Source organism: Ananas comosus, linkage group 9, assembly GCF_001540865.1.
Source record: "Ananas comosus cultivar F153 linkage group 9, ASM154086v1, whole genome shotgun sequence".
In the NCBI taxonomy this organism is placed as follows: Eukaryota; Viridiplantae; Streptophyta; class Magnoliopsida; order Poales; family Bromeliaceae; genus Ananas; species Ananas comosus.
In genome coordinates this window covers 204267-220179 of record NC_033629.1, presented here as the reverse complement: position 1 = coordinate 220179, position 15913 = coordinate 204267, and the positions used below count along the sequence as shown (strand labels likewise).

Here is a 15913-nt window from a genome sequence, read left to right as displayed (position 1 = left end):
ATACAGGTAGCAGTCGTAATTAGAATGCAGAATCTTAGCCCCTGCTAGCGGGGGGCACATTGGTCATTTCAACTTTAAACGGCTTAGAACAGTGAGGAAAATTTTCACTTATAACACACAAAGTAAATCTATTTACATAATCTCTATCCAAATATTATTTTTATGTATATTATTTTACATTCATTTACTTCAAACTACTTCATATTTACATATCAGAGTTACTAATTGGGAGCAATTTGCATTAAAACTGTGATTGATGATTTTGAAAACTAATACTTTAATATAAAAAATTTCAAATATAGCAATATATATATATATATATATATATATATATATATATATATATATATATACTAGTTGAATGTACGTGCAAATGCACGTAACAATTATTATAATTTATTTCAAATCAATATAAATTTGTACATTCTATATATCCAAAATTTTACAATAAAAATTATATTTATAAATTAATGTGTTATATTTTATTAGAAAATATTTATAATATCCTACGTGTTCTTTTATTTATAAACATCGAACATTTTTATATACTTTTTGATTTTTGATGAATCAAATTTAAATATGTGTTTTAAACTAAAAGCATCAAAATTTAATTCACATTTAATTTAAAATTTAAAATTTAATTTTGATCCACTGTAATAAAAAAATTAATTATTAATTCAAATTTGATATCTAAAAATTAAATTTAATTTATAATTTAAACTCAAATTTTAATTTTAATGTAAAATAGATTAATAGAAATGCTATTTTTTAACAAATTGATCATAACCGTTTGTTTTAATTTGAGATATTTTTTAACAAATTGATTATAATCGTTTATAGGATTGAATTTATAGATGCATGCAAATGCTATTTTTTAATAGATTGATTATAATTGTTCTTATTTGAGATATTTTTTTAACAAATTGATCATAACCATTTATAGGGAATAGATTTTTATATGTAGTAGAAATTTAATAGATTGATCATAACCGTTCGTTTTTATTTAACATATTTTTTACAAATTAATCATAATCATTCGTAGGAAATATTATTTTATATTTAATAGATTGATCATAACCGTTAATTTTTATTTGAGATATTTTTAACAAATTAATCATAATTATTCGTAGGGAATATTATTTTATTCCTTTTTGGATTCCGTCTGTCATTGTCGGAATTCCTATACGCTTTTATATATAGTATAGATATAGATATATAGTATAGATAGATATATATATATATATATATATATATATATATATGACCATTAAGATCATAGATATTAGTATACACAAATAAAAGGCACAAACCTTTACGTAACTAATGATATATTTAGGGGTATGTCTGCAAAAGTACCCAAATGTGAAGCTGGGATATATCTCAGCTTTCCAGTAGAAGCCATCCTCGATTTGTAATTAACTACAAAATCGAGGGCGTTTTCATTTATATAGGCCCCGCTTCGGCACCACCACCACCACGACTGCGTTCGCCGTTGCTAAAGCGTACCCACCGCGCGGCGAAAACCCTCTCGCCCCTCCAAATCTCCCTCGTCCCGCGCTACTCCCTCATCTACAAAACCCCTCTCTCTTCTTCTTCTTCTTCTTCTTCTTCTTCTTCTTCTTCACTCTCCTCCCCCAATCTAGGGTTTCGGTCTCTCCCCCTCCAAACCCTAATTTCACCTTCTTCTCCCTTCCAATTCCACCATTGGCGGTCCCCGATTCGATCTCTCTCCCGATCCATGGAGTTCAACCAGGGGATCGGCTACGAGAAGGCGTGCCGCCTCTCTAACACCAACCACTCAGAGGTCGCCCCCGCCCTCCCCCTCCCCTCTCTCCCTGTGAGCTTCGGCGCCGCGGATGCGCGGATCGAGCTCTTGGACGAGCCCTCCCATGGCGCTCGGCTAGGCGATCGCCCAGACGTCCTCTCGCACGCCGGCGCGATCGCGGAGCTCCTGAGGAACTGCGACGTTAGCTACCTGTAAGTGGTTTCAGGATTAATTTTGCATTTTTAGTGCTATCTAAGCTTGTTGAGCTTATTTGGTCTCCTTTACTACAAGTAATTTGAAGGAGAAGCCAAGGGAAGCTCCGAACGATCCGAGGGAGTGTTCGAGGCTGTATCAGCAAGTCCTCAAGTACAACCGCGAAGCATTTGCTAGCTCTTCTCGAGGTAAACAATACTCAATTAGTGTATATGAGATAATGCAAGGATTATGCAAAGCTTGCCTTTTGTTTTACTTCTGTGCAGTTACTTTTTCTTTCTCTTTTAGCATACTTTCTGTTCGCAACAATATATCTGTACTTTAATGCTGATATGTATGTATTGTGAGGTCTGAAGTTTTTATTGTATCTCATAGATAATTAGGATCACGACGATAGGCTACTAGGGAAGAAGAATGTTGGTTGGGTTGTAGATCATTAAATTTACTAAGGATCAAGAAGTTTACTATTTGACAGTTGAACTATTGTGGAATAACTCTCCAAAATTTTAGTTATCGACTTATTTTACAGATCAGCTTTTGTGGAGTAATAGGTTGGCAAATTTTTTTATTGAAAGTGCAATGACTCTTATAACTTCTGAAAGCATTTGTAACCTTTTTCTTTGATTGCATTATGCTAGAAGGCTGGGATTCTTGAACCAAAGACTCAAAATTTATTTTATGTTGGTCAAATAAGCACCGCAATTATAACTGTTGCCATTTGTTTTATCATAAAAAGCCATTGTTTGCTCTTCTGAAAAATGTTCTATAGTCTTAGTTGTCTCTTCCTATCAAAAAGGATCAAACATTGATTTGTTAAATATTTAGCCCACCCGCACTTTGCGACCTTATCAAAGATACTTTACCTTGGTTGTCCATGCTAATTTTCTGCTCGGCTGTTTAAGTTTCTCAGGTCCGCTTTTGGATCAGAGCCCTCGTAATCAGATACCAGAAAGGAAACCTTTTGAACAAAACGGAATTAATGTTCTTCAAGTACCAAGGGAGTATGGAGCTTCTTTTGATGACCATCCACAACGGAATCTCGTTCACGTGAGTTATTCTAGGTCACATGCTAGGTGTTTAGTTTCTTTTTCTTATCTCTAATCATTTGCTTTACAAATTATAGGATCAACCTGCTCTTGCTAGTTCAAGGAAACCGAAAGTTAGGAAAAAAGACAGCGAAACTATTCCTTCGAATTCTGGTCTAGATATTCCTGATCATCAAGGTTTGCCGTACTTCTATATAATCTCTGCTACCTTTTCTTTCTAATTACTTTTGGGTTGATGGTGACAACCCTCAAACGTTTCAGATGCCATTATGAACTTCTGTGAGATGGTGGAAGACTTCTGTGGGAAAGCAGAAGTCCCTGATGATTTAGAAGGATCCGATGGGTTCTCTCTTCCTTTAGCTGATATCAAAGCTCTTGTAAATGAAATAACATTGGTTCATTCAAAGAAGTTTTTGCACTCCATTCCTCTTGATACTCTTACGAGACTGATAAATGTTCTAGATCGTCTTATCCAGTGTGCACAAGGTGTATCCATTGAAGGAAATGAAAATGTAAGTCATATATGCTATCGCTATGCTGTCTTAAATGCAGAACTTTTCTCTTACATAATTACTTGCCTTTCAATGTTGATGTTTATATAATATGTTAAGGAATTCCCAAAAATATTCATTATTAGCTGTGGCAATTTTTTGTCAAATTTCACTCTTTTTAAAATATTTAAGTGTTGTTTATATGTTTTTGGTAGCAGTATGCTGTTTCATTATACTGTGATTCAATGAGTATATTACATTTTGACTGATTAAGTGGATGTTCCAGCCTGATTTAGATTGTGAGACCGTGGTTCTGTGTGCACTGGAGTCCACTCATGCAGCTTTAGCGATTATGAGTCACCATGATATGCCAAAGCAACTTTATAGAGAAGAAGTATGCTCACCGTTAATTTTCTTGACATTTGTATTTTCATTTGGATGGACTTATACATATCTTTTGCTGTACTCACTAGTACATATGAGTGTCATTTATATACTTATTTGGAAATTTTGATTCGTCATATATCAGATTATCGAGCACATTCTTGATTTCTCGAGGCATCAGATCATGGAATGCATGGCTGCATGTAGTCCATCCTACCGCAATCTTTACAAACCAAGTGAAAATGGTGCAAATGATGGTGAACTTCCACTTTCCGGAACTATAATGTGCACTTGTTTCTCAAATTGATGCAATACTGTTTTCTCATGCCTACTTTATTAATTATGTGCATACTTTATTCCATTGATGAAGAGGAAAGTTTTACATGTAGTTTAAAGCAGTCAAAACTTTTGACCTTTTGGCAGGCATGTTGGAACATATATGTTTTGGTTTATGAACATCTTTATTTTGCTCCTTGGAGCAGTTAGACACAACACCTCCTTTCTGGCTTATATCCTCAATAGCTTTTTATTCTTTGTCCAACAGAGCTACTATTCTGAGGATTGATAATGATATTCCAGTATGATATCAACTGCATTGTGCCATCTTGGAATTAATATGAACACCGATATATAGTTTTGACAATTGAGCTCCTTTTTATTATATTGTAGTTGATGAGGATGAAGAGGATGACATCGATAATAGTTCGGCAGGCAAAAGGCGGCGTAACACTCGTAGTGTGAACACGAGGAAGCCTGCTGGAAACAAGTTTGCTTATAACTTCTACTTATTTCATTTGTTTATTGTATTTTCTTGCATTCCTGTAAACTATTTCCATGTCTCTTCCTTCCAGGGTTTCTGTAGCTGTTTATTCTGTGGTACAGAAACTTTGTTTAATATTAGGGTTTCTCAAAGAACTCCTGTCAGTGGTGCGCTTGTCAGATAGTTGCATTCTGCAGTTAGTGAAAACAAGCTTCTCAACATTTCTGGTGGATAATATACAGATTTTACAATTAAAGTCAATTGATTTGATTTGTGGGGTAATAGTTCCTCGACTGACATTTTGTCTATTGTAATGGATATATATATGTCTGTTTTATTTTTCCTCTCTTTTTTTAACCCAATATTTTCTCATATACAGGTATTTGCTTCATACACACAACACAAGAGCTTCTTGATAGATGAAACAATTCAGCTTCTTCGTAAGTTGCAATTTTCAAAGCGAGCCCTTAGGACTTATCATCTTGCAGATGAAGAACAAAAGCAGATCCAGATGATAACAGCCTTATTTGTTCAGTTGGTCCAATTCAGTGCAAACGTGCCCGACAGTTTAAAGACAACAGTGAATTGGAATACCATCTTAGATGCTTCAATTGATGCAAGTTACCCAATGAACTGTCATGAAGCTGCAACTGAAGTGTGTTGCATTTTCTGGACGAGTGTTCTTCAACGTTTCACTACTGCTAAAACCCAGGATGTAACAGAATCCAAAGTGATCTTAGAGAACCTTGTGATGGATTTGCTGATGACCCTGAATTTACCTGAGTATCCTGCCTCTGCTCCTATACTTGAGGTAATACTACCCTCTGCTTGAACTGTTGCTAAAGCTTAGGATCTTATAGAGCTTTTATCATAGTTATAATATGCAAGTGCTGCCGCCGCTTTATTTCCCCGACACCCTCTTTGTGTAGGATAGGCAACAGGATAATCAAATTTTGCCACATTGCACTGACAGATCTGCCATGATCGTATATGATTGGACTGTTGCCTATAATAGAGAAAACTTCCCTCTAGGCATGCACGGTGCCATTGACTATGCTCTGAAATGAAATAGAAAATACCCGCTCATAAGTCTTTGTGGTACATTTGCAGGTTCTTTGTGTCTTGTTACTCCAAAATGCTGGCTTGAAATCTAAGGACACCTCAGCACGTTGCTTGGCTATTGAGCTTCTTGGCACTATCGCTTCAAGACTCAAACGTGATTCTCTAATTTGCAGTAGGGATAAGTTTTGGATCTTGCAGGAGCTAGTTGGCGCTGGTGGCAATTCTGATGACTTGAAGGATACATGCTCTGTCTGTCTTGGTGTCAGAGGTGTGAATATTGTTTGTCATGTTTGTGGAAGATGCTTTCATTCAGATTGCTTAGGACTAGGTGGACAAGAAAATTTGGTTCGTGATTGGTCTTGCCATTTATGCTTCTGCAAAAAGCAGCTCAGTGTCTTAGAGTCATACTACAAGATAGATAACAAAGATTATGTTAAAAGGAAAAACGCAGGCTCAACAAGCAAAAGGCCTGGAAATTCTGACTCTGTCACAAGTTTGGAAGTTCTTCAGCAAATTCTTTTGAATTATCTGCAGGAAGCTGGTTCACGAGATGATGGAAATCTATTTACTCGATGGTGCGTATTTTGATATTCAAATTTAAGTATGTGTATTATATGAAAATTTAATCTCTTATTATTGCAGGTTTTATCTTTGCCTGTGGTATAAGGATGATCCGCAATCTCATGATAAAATAATCTACTATCTTGCAAGATTGAAATCAAATGAAATTTTGCGAGATTCTGGTGGCAGTTTGGTGTTATCGAGAGATTGGGTTAAAAAAATTTGCCTAGCGCTGGGACAAAAAAACTCCTTTTCCAGAGGATTTGATAAAATTCTTTCCCTTCTTTTGGTAATTACTATCAACATCCTTTTCTCTCATTGTTCATTAACGTTACCAATTTTTTGTACTGAAGGTCATGTCAATTCTTGTTCTTAGGCCAGCTTGAGGGAAAACTCTCCAATAATAAGAGCAAAGGCCTTACGTGCAGTGAGTACTTATTAACTTACAGATCATCTTGTCGAGGACATTGTCTCTTTTTCTTTTCTTATGTGGTGTCTCCTGTGTATATACAGGTTAGTGGTATTGTTGAAGCCGATCCGGAGGTTCTATGTGACAGACGTGTCCAATGTGCTGTAGAAGGAAGGTTTTGTGACTCTGCAATCTCTGTTCGTGAAGCTGCTCTTGAACTCGTTGGTAGGCATATTGCTTCACATCCTGATGTTGGTTTGAAGGTCAGCAAACTCTTGCTAGTTTACTTCAAAGTTTCCTTTACACGTATTCTATAAAGAGATTTTATTTTATCTTACTTCAAAGTATTTGGCTGTGCAGTACTTTGAAAAGGTTGCTGAGCGTATAAAGGACACAGGAGTTAGCGTGCGCAAACGTGCCATCAAGATCATCCGTGATCTATGTACTTCCAATACTAATTTTTTGGAGTCAACACGAGCTTTTATCGAGATAATTTCTCGTGTTAATGACGAAGAATCTAGCGTACAGGTAAGTTGCATCTTTGATCTTCTTAGTAATTAATCTGTGGCCGTCAGCTTAATATACTTGATTTTTCTCTAAGGGCTGGGATGGATGTTATATTATCTGCTGAGAGATATTCATACTTCGTTTCTGGTGGAAGAAAACTATAGTATTAGAATTGCATCAAAGAGAAATTTGTATGGGTCAAAGAAAAAGATATTCTGCTTGATGAAAAAGGTTTGACCACAGCGCTTACCGCTAAATTTTATCACAAAGGACTCTAACAGTCCAAAAATCAATGTTAGACAACTGCATGAGTAGATTTTCCTCTCCATTGGTTTTAATTAAATTCACTATAACTATGTAAGAAATATTTTACTTTATTTGACACCTCTTATCTGTGCATCAAGCCATCCAAAAAGGAACTTCTCCTGGGGATTAGTGTCATGGATGTATGATGAAGCTTCCTTTTTGGAAATCTGCATGGAATGATACTGCTAGTCTGTTGCTTTATTAGACAGTCACACATGACATTGCCCACTTACATATGCTATCGCTTTAAGCCTTTAACTTAGTTCAGTTTTTTTTTTTTTTTTTTTTTTTTTTTTTTTTTTTTTTTTTTTTTTTTTTTTTTTTTTTTTTTGCAAGAACTAATTCCACATTACATGTCATATTGTGTGTGTGTTAGGATCTTGTATGCAAAACATTTTATGAGTTCTGGTTTGAAGAACCAACTGGAAGTCATAAGCACTATGTTGCTGATGGTAGTTCTGTGCCTATGGAAGTGGCGAACAAGACTGAGCAAATTGTCAATATGTTGAGAAAGATGCCTAACCATCAGCCACTTGTTACCATCATAAAACGTAACTTATCACTTGATTTTCTCCCGCAATCTGCTAAAGCTACTGGGATGAATGCAATATCTCTGGCATCTGTACGTAAGCGCTGTGAATTGATATGTAAGCGCTTGTTAGAAAGAATTTTGCAGGTAAAGGCTTCCTATCATATTTACAGGTTTGTGTCAGATGAAAATTTATCAGGCTAGTTCTATACACTTTTTTTTTTTTTTCTTCCAATTTTTAAGGTTGAAGAGGGACATAGTGATGAAGAGGAGATCCATGCACTTCCTTATGTACTTGCCTTGCATGCATTTTGTGTTGTCGATCCAATGCTTTGTGCTCCAGCAACAGATCCATCCCAGTTTGTGGTGACACTTCAGCCATACCTTAAGAATCAGGTGAGTATTCACTAACATTTTGGATTCGTAGTCACTTATTGGCCGTTAGCTTTTTGATATTTCATTTCAGCTCAAGCTGGTCGTATGTTAAGTTTGTAATCTGTGAACATGTGATTCTGTCGTATGAAATCCTTTTCTCTTGTCCAACATGGAATATAATAAAAACCAGATTATTATTATTGAGTGCAATCATTTATTCTTTTGCAATTTGCATGAGTGAATGCACTACTTGCTACTTGTTAGCAATGAGTTGCCAATCAGATGCTTTTTGGTTACGTCATCTTACAACTGCTTAGTTGATGTAGGACTGATAGCCCATCTTTGTATGCAGGTTGACAATAAATCGACTGCTCAGTTGCTTGAAAGTATAATATTTATAATTGATTCTGTTCTCCCTCTGCTTCGGAAGCCGCCACAAAGCCTTATTGCCGAGCTTGAACAGGACCTCAAACACATGATAGTTCGACATTCTTTCCTGACAGTTGTGCATGCTTGCATCAGGTATGAATAGTCTTCTCTTCCATATTTAATTGCAAGAAATTTTGCAGTGACTTATATGCTCTGTAGATCTCTATGATTTTATTTATTTATTTTTTTATCTGGAGGCATCTTCTTCATGTATTAATTTAATGAATAACAATGTGTTTTTAGCTTTCGTTGTTTGGATGTGTAAATGCATTTTTCTCTTAAACTCTTTTCTTTGTTCCCTGCTTTATGGAACAATGTGAACATGATTGGATGTTCCTTATATGCACCAAAATTGTTATGCCTTAGGAAATGTGTGTGCATTTTGTCATTTTGTATTCTCAAGAGTTATATCGCCAGAGTTCTTGTATTCCTTTTCTTTTATTATTTGGAAACCCAAACTTTCAACTGTATATTTACTATTTAGTTAATTCTGTCCAGTAGTACGCTCTTTGCTGTTATAAACACTCTTCTTCCTGGCAATTGCTTCAGCCATGTGTACTATTTGACTTATTCACTTGTTGCACTTAACGCATAAGAACTCCATAAGTAACCAAACTCTTGGTAAAATTTTGGTGATAAGCAAAAGCAATATGCCACCTATTGCTGTTTACACTCTTTTCTCTACTGAGGGTCAATTTAAGTTATTGTTACGGCAATGATGAAGGCAAATCTAAGGATATGCATGATTTGGATTCGGATTCAACTAGTTGTCCATTATTGGCTTTATGCCTTAGAATTAATGCTATCCTAACTGAAATGAGGAAAACTCAGATGGGCATAAAATCCTATAATTTGTTTGTACTACTCAAAGTTGCCATTTATCAAAGTTGTTTGCTGGATGCGGTTAGTTTCTTCATTTTGTCCTGTGCCAACAATAAAACATCAGCTCTCTAACCCTTTTATTAGTTTAATTGATGTTGATTCATCCATCACCTGTGATTATTTATCCTTTCTATTCTTGTCAACCTTTAGTGTAACCTTGTGTCAAAAAATAATAATGGCTGATTATAGTCTTCTATCCAGGTGTCTTTGTTCACTTAGTAAAATAGCTGGCAAAGGTGGATATCTAGTGGAGTATCTTGTTCAGATTTTCTTCAAACATCTACTTACTCCAAATTTTGATAATAAGCAGGTAATTTTAATTGCTTTTATATCTTGGACGCAGGAGCTTCCAATGTCATTAATTGTGATATCTTTATCTGGATTCTTTGATTGTGTAGCTTTAGAGTATTATAAGATTTTGTATGTAACTTGTTGCTAGCTTAGACTTTACCTAACACAACTGCCCTGTGTTCATCTTTCTCACCATCCACCAACGTTTCAATGGTGGTAGTGAGATAGACTGTGGACTAAAATAGCAAGTGTGAATACAGAGACCGATTTTAAAGCAATAGGTGTCAGTTACAGAATTTTGTTATGATTTTTGTTTTTATTTTTTTGTTTTCTGCACAGTATCATTAAATGAGCAACTCAAATTCAAATGACCATCAAATTATTAAATTGAGGAACTCAAGTTCAAATGACCGGTTGCTTAATTTAATGACTTGGCAGTCATTTGAACTTGAGTTGCTTAGTTTAGGGACACACAAACTGCACATTTTACTTGCATGTTGTAATATTGACAGTCATCAACATGTTCATCTAATAATCTAATTTTTTTGTGCGATTTTCAGCTGTTGGGCCGCTCTTTATTCTGTCTAGGGCTGCTCCTTAGGTATGGGTATGAACTAATGTCCACAGGTGATAGTCAACATCTCCCTATTGTTAAGAGTCTTTCATTACTTAAAAAATACCTTCTCGTCGAGGATGACTTTGGCTTGAAAGTCCGAGCTTTACAGGTCCGTTATTACGATACATATATTTATAGTTATTCCTGATTTCACCACATGATCTTCATTCTTTTCATTTTCACAGGCATTAGGGTATATACTAATTGCCAAGCCTGAATATATGTTGGAGAAGGATATTCTAAAACTTCTAGAGGCAGCACTTTCTTCCCATAGTGATCATCGTTTAAAGGTATTTAATTTGGGGATTTTACATCCCTTCAAAATCATATATTTACATTATAGCTCTGTAAAATCTGAAGTTAAATATATAACCCTTGAGCATGTAGCTTGTTACAAAAAGTACCTTTGAACTATGGAAGCCATCAGATTCATGGGAAAAGAATTGATTTTTTTATCACTACATAAAGAGGGACATTTTTCCCAGTATTGGGTATATTATATGTAATAGAAGGCTATACATGCTGAAAGTAAGTCGCTGAACGGCATATATGAATCACAGTTTACAGGGTTATGTATGTAAATAGATTATTCTCTGGGGTACATAGGTAAATATTATTTTCCATTTTAAGAATGCGTTTTTTTTATCTTCTTTTAACTTAATTCTACTGGCCAGATGCAAGCATTACAAAACCTTCACGAGTATCTTCTTGATGCAGAGAGCCAACTTGGTACGGATAATACCAATAAGGCTCCTGCCCAGTATGTAGAAGAAAATGGAAATAAGGTGCCTGTGGCTGCGGGGGCTGGTGACACTAACATTTGTGGGGGAATTATTCAGTTGTACTGGAACCATATCCTTGAAAGATGCTTGGATGCAAATGACCAAGTTCGCCAGTTTGCTCTTAAGGTACTATTTTTGTTCTTGACATGTATCCCCGCACTTGCTTTGCCTATTCCATTCCATTTGACGATAAAACGGGAAGGCCCTGTGATATCCTTTTATTTCGACTTGATCCCTGAACTTTTCATCTTAACTAGTTCGTCACTTTTACATATATATCAGTTTTATTCCTGTTGGTTAGAATAAACTCTGCCATTGACTTTTGCTGTAAACTGTCTAGCGCCCCTTTTAACCCTGTTTCATGGAAACTGGAATAACAAATCCATTTTACCTGTGTAGGATAAACTAATCATTTTGGTGAGAAGTTTTAGATTTTTTTTTTCATTTTTTAGATACAGGGATAGAATTGAATTTTTTAAGAAATTCAGGAACTAAAGTGTTTAACTAAGAATTACTGTAACCATGTAGCAATATCGGGGTAGTACGTGGACAATCCCTACAGTTTACTTTCTCTTTTCTTTTCCTTTTTCCTTTATTTATACTGCATTTGATTTAAAAGTCACTTGTGTAGATTGCCGAAATTGTCCTACGCCAAGGCCTAGTCCACCCGATTACTTGTGTTCCACACCTTATTGCACTTGAAACTGATCCCTTGGAGGTGAACTCAAAGCTGGCCCATCATTTGCTCATGAACATGAACGAGAAGTATGGTCATCTAATTTATGTAATTTGATTATCATCTTTATATAATCTGTTGGGGCATGTTGATTGATTGCAGTACATCTACAGGTACCCAGCATTTTTTGAAAGCCGTTTAGGCGATGGCCTGCAGATGTCATTCAGATTTTTCGAATCCATTTTGAGTAATCATGATATGGTTTCTGGAAATATGAAAGGGAATGCCATTGCATTTGTTAGGCCGGGGGTATCTAGAATATACAGGCTTATTAGATCAAATCGTGTTTCGAGGAACAAATTCATGCACTCAATTGTTCGTAAATTTGAGTCGGATAATTGGAATCATTCGTCTCTTAGCTTTCTTGTGTAAGAGCTGAATCCTTTGATTCAATTCTCTTAGAGGTTTGGCTTCAAAAGTTTGCAATTTTTGGAGAAAATTTATCCTAAAAAGTGCAATATTGATTGTTCGCAGATATTGTACGGAGGTTCTTGCTTCTCTCCCCTTCACATGCCCTGACGAGCCTCTTTACTTGATTTATGATATAAATCGGGTAATACAACTAAGAGCTGGGGCACTTGAGGCAAATATGAAACTTTGGAGTTCATGCTTCCAACAGCGGGATTTGATGAGTACTTCTAATGATAGTTTTAGAGCTATGCCTGTGTCAGGTGCACATTATTCATCTGATCAAAATATGACAGTAACTCCACAAATGCCTGAAAAGACATGCAGCATTTCAGAGGAAGACACGAAAAAAATTCAGGTTGTGTGTGTGTTTTTTTTTTTTTTTTTTTCAAGTATTAATAGCTTTACATACATGCAAAACTTCATTGATAATGTTACAAATTATTGTTTTTCCAACCGATCACATATGCTAATCAAGACACTCTTTCTAGTACAAACAACTTGTAAATGATTGGGAGAAACTGTACGATACTTTAAACCTCTTACGCTTTTAGTGAAGTGACAATTTTTTTTGAAATGCGCACTATTCTCTGCAGGCTTAAGTAGTTTTGTGTGGCAATAAGTAATTGTTTCTTATTACGTACATTGTTGTTTTTCAGGCTGATTGTCATGATGCAATAGCTATGCAACTTCTTTTAAAATTGAAGAGATATTTGAAAATTGTGTATGGCTTAAATGATGCTCGCTGTCAGGTTACTTTTTTTCCCCGCAAAATATTTTCTTACCTGTCATCTTTTTCCATGTATTATATCAAGCCATGCATATTAATTTCCTAAATATTATATATTCTTTTCCATTCCGAGCAGGCATTTTCTTTGAAGGAACAGCCAAAACCAGGAGAGACAATCTCCAAGCAGAACATTCCCTTCAACGTTAGTGACACCTCAATTAGTTTGCCTACTAGCTACCAGGATATGGTACAGAAATACCAGGTATTCTATGAGTGAAATTCCTTTATTTCCTTTTTCCATTAAGCGAACATTGATGAATATTCCTTATCTTAATTACTGGAGTAACAAAGCATGAGCATGTCTTGATCCGTTCTTGTGTTGGACCTACTATTTTTCTCCATTAAGCACTGAGCTACTTTATCAAGCATTTACTAGACTGTAAATAAAAGGTGAAATCTTCAGACCTTACCCAAATTATAGCACATTTGAAATGGTTACCTACACTTTGAAAATTTTGATATTACTACCCTTGCATCTGTTTGATTCAAGCAGTCCATTTTAACTTGGAGTATTGTCAACTTCTTTTGACAGAATAAGTAATATTTTATGCCCCTTTAAATGGAAACCATCAAGTTTTGGTGGGACTTGACAGAACTTTCTAAGATAAGAAGTATTGAAACTGAAAGGTTATGAAGTAAAGTAGAAGTAGTTCAAGACACCATTTCAAAAATTTCTATTTTTCAGGTATGATCTGTAATGTTTGACCTAGTATTTAAGCTCGGGTACTCATTTTCTCAATCTGATACAATTCTGCAGGAGTTTAAGACATTGTTGAGGGAAGATTCTATAGACTATGTTACATACACATCTACAGTGAAGAGGAAACGTCCGACCCCGAGAAATTCAAGAAGTGGAAGATCAGCCATTGACAGGGGAGACGACGGCGATGATGATGGAGATGACTACTATGATGAAGATTGGACAGGTGGGCCGCGGAGGCTCGACTTCTCCGGCCAAAGGAGCAATGGCGGCGGCCGGATGACTAGACAAAGGATGCACATGTGAGCCTTTGTTTGCGGTGTTGTACATTATAGGAATCAGTAAATAGCAGGATAAGTGAAAGAAAAAAAGAAAAACAAAGAAAAGGAGAAAATCTTGGTTTTATGTAGATTGGTCGGTGTCATTAAATCGGAGCGCTCCTCTTGCTTTGCTTTGTCCACGTTTTTATTTTCTTTCTAGGGTCGTAGCAAAGATGGATTGTGCTCCAGTTTCTCCAATTAATGGAAAAGTCCAATTTTTTCTTTTTCTTTTTTTTTTCCAACCCCGCTTTAGTTTCCCCAATTAAGAGGAAAAAAGTCAACTTTCTTAGGCCCGTGCATTTAGTAGTATTGTAGTAGTCGAAGTTGGGATGGCAACACTCGGCCAAAACAGGCCCATAGCTGGAGTGGGGGTGGTTGTAATTTGGAGTGGGGCTTCTAGAATGAGCTGGAAAATTGTCCTGATTTGAATATGGAATGGGGCCTTATATTCGATTCTTAGTTTAACCCAAGCAAGCCCCAATATTTCATACCTCCAGGGTCAATTTAATATTTGGCTAGGGCTTAAAACACTCCAACATATGATCTCTAGCTTTATCTTTTTATTTATTTAGTTTATTACAATTCAAGTTGGCCTTAGTCCAAAATTGGGGTTCAGCATTTACATGTCAATTTTCTTTTTTCCAAAATTTGATATTCTACTCTAGAAATTAGTAGTTGGATATATATTTTAAATTATAATTTTTTTTTTTTTGTATTATGTTATATTAACGTAAATTATGTCGACATATACTTTGTTATAGAAACTAGCTAACAATCTTGTACGGAGTTGATCAAATTGAGATTTTTCATATAGAGTTCAGCTGAAATTATTTGAACCGAAAAAGAGCACAATTTTTACAACATCTCGGGCGCCTCGATTAGTCTTTACTGCAGAGAACTGACCCAAAAAACGTATTAAAAAAAAAAATCATCGTATGTTATCGTACAATGACATAATTGCTTTTCTCTTAATTGTCTCTCTCTCTCTAAAAAATGGAAGCCACATTTTTTTTTTTTTTTTCGTTTCCGAGAGAGTCGCGATGGGTGCTGCACACCACGTGGAGTGGATGGGGTAAATATAGATGTGTTGCTGTTTTGATGGTGATGAAAAGATGAGATGTTGGTGCATCATCGTTGACTAAATCCAGTAATGAGACAATCATCTTTGTCTGTTCCTGAGAAATAAATTGTCACAAGTAATATTGCAGAACGACAAAATGAGTGTGGGGTTCAACGGACAAAAATTTTATGGGCACCGCGTTCAAATAATTTGTTTGGGCACGGTGCCCGGATGGGTGCCGCGCGGCGCCCATCCGCACCCTCCCTTCCCCTCTCTTTTTCTTTTCCCAAAAATCGAGCCCATTAATTTTTTTTGGACGGTGCGAATACACACGGTGCCCATCCGGGCACCGTGCCCAAACAAATTGTTTGTTTGGGCACGGTGTCCATAAAATTTTTGTCCGTGTTCAACTCTATAGTACGTCGGACCATTTTGTTGTGGCCTTTTCCTTTCAGTCCTTAACAATCCTCTTTGAAATATTCACAATCATT

General features: G+C 35.9%; 1 protein-coding gene across 2 annotated transcripts; it reads left to right on the top strand.

Moving 5' to 3' along the window:
* LOC109714739 (nipped-B-like protein) lies at nt 1491-14595 on the top strand. Of its 2 annotated transcripts, XM_020239435.1 has the most exons (28): nt 1491-1977; nt 2057-2166; nt 2889-3025; nt 3102-3201; nt 3286-3536; nt 3802-3909; nt 4045-4156; nt 4569-4665; nt 4751-4937; nt 5039-5470; nt 5770-6296; nt 6364-6571; nt 6659-6709; nt 6796-6954; nt 7052-7219; nt 7881-8180; nt 8277-8429; nt 8761-8930; nt 9921-10029; nt 10571-10735; nt 10812-10916; nt 11301-11534; nt 12040-12173; nt 12258-12512; nt 12619-12910; nt 13212-13304; nt 13419-13544; nt 14100-14595. In XM_020239435.1, the coding sequence occupies exons 1-28, from the start codon at nt 1739-1741 to the stop codon at nt 14346-14348; spliced, it is 5271 nt and encodes a 1756-aa protein (XP_020095024.1). In that variant the 5' UTR covers nt 1491-1738; the 3' UTR covers nt 14349-14595. The 2 variants fall into 2 exon arrangements, with proteins under 2 accessions (XP_020095024.1, XP_020095025.1); XM_020239436.1 differs by lacking the exon at nt 1491-1977 and having other exon boundaries at nt 2881-3025.

Coding starts and splice junctions, on each gene's coding strand:
- LOC109714739 (XM_020239435.1), top strand. CDS start 1,739: ATGGAGTTCAACCAGGGGATCGGCTACGAGAAGGCGTGCCGCCTCTCT. Junction 12,174..12,257: donor CTCATGAACATGAACGAGAA/GTATGGTCATCT, acceptor GTACATCTACAG/GTACCCAGCATTTTTTGAAA. Junction 12,911..13,211: donor AAGACACGAAAAAAATTCAG/GTTGTGTGTGTG, acceptor GTTGTTTTTCAG/GCTGATTGTCATGATGCAAT.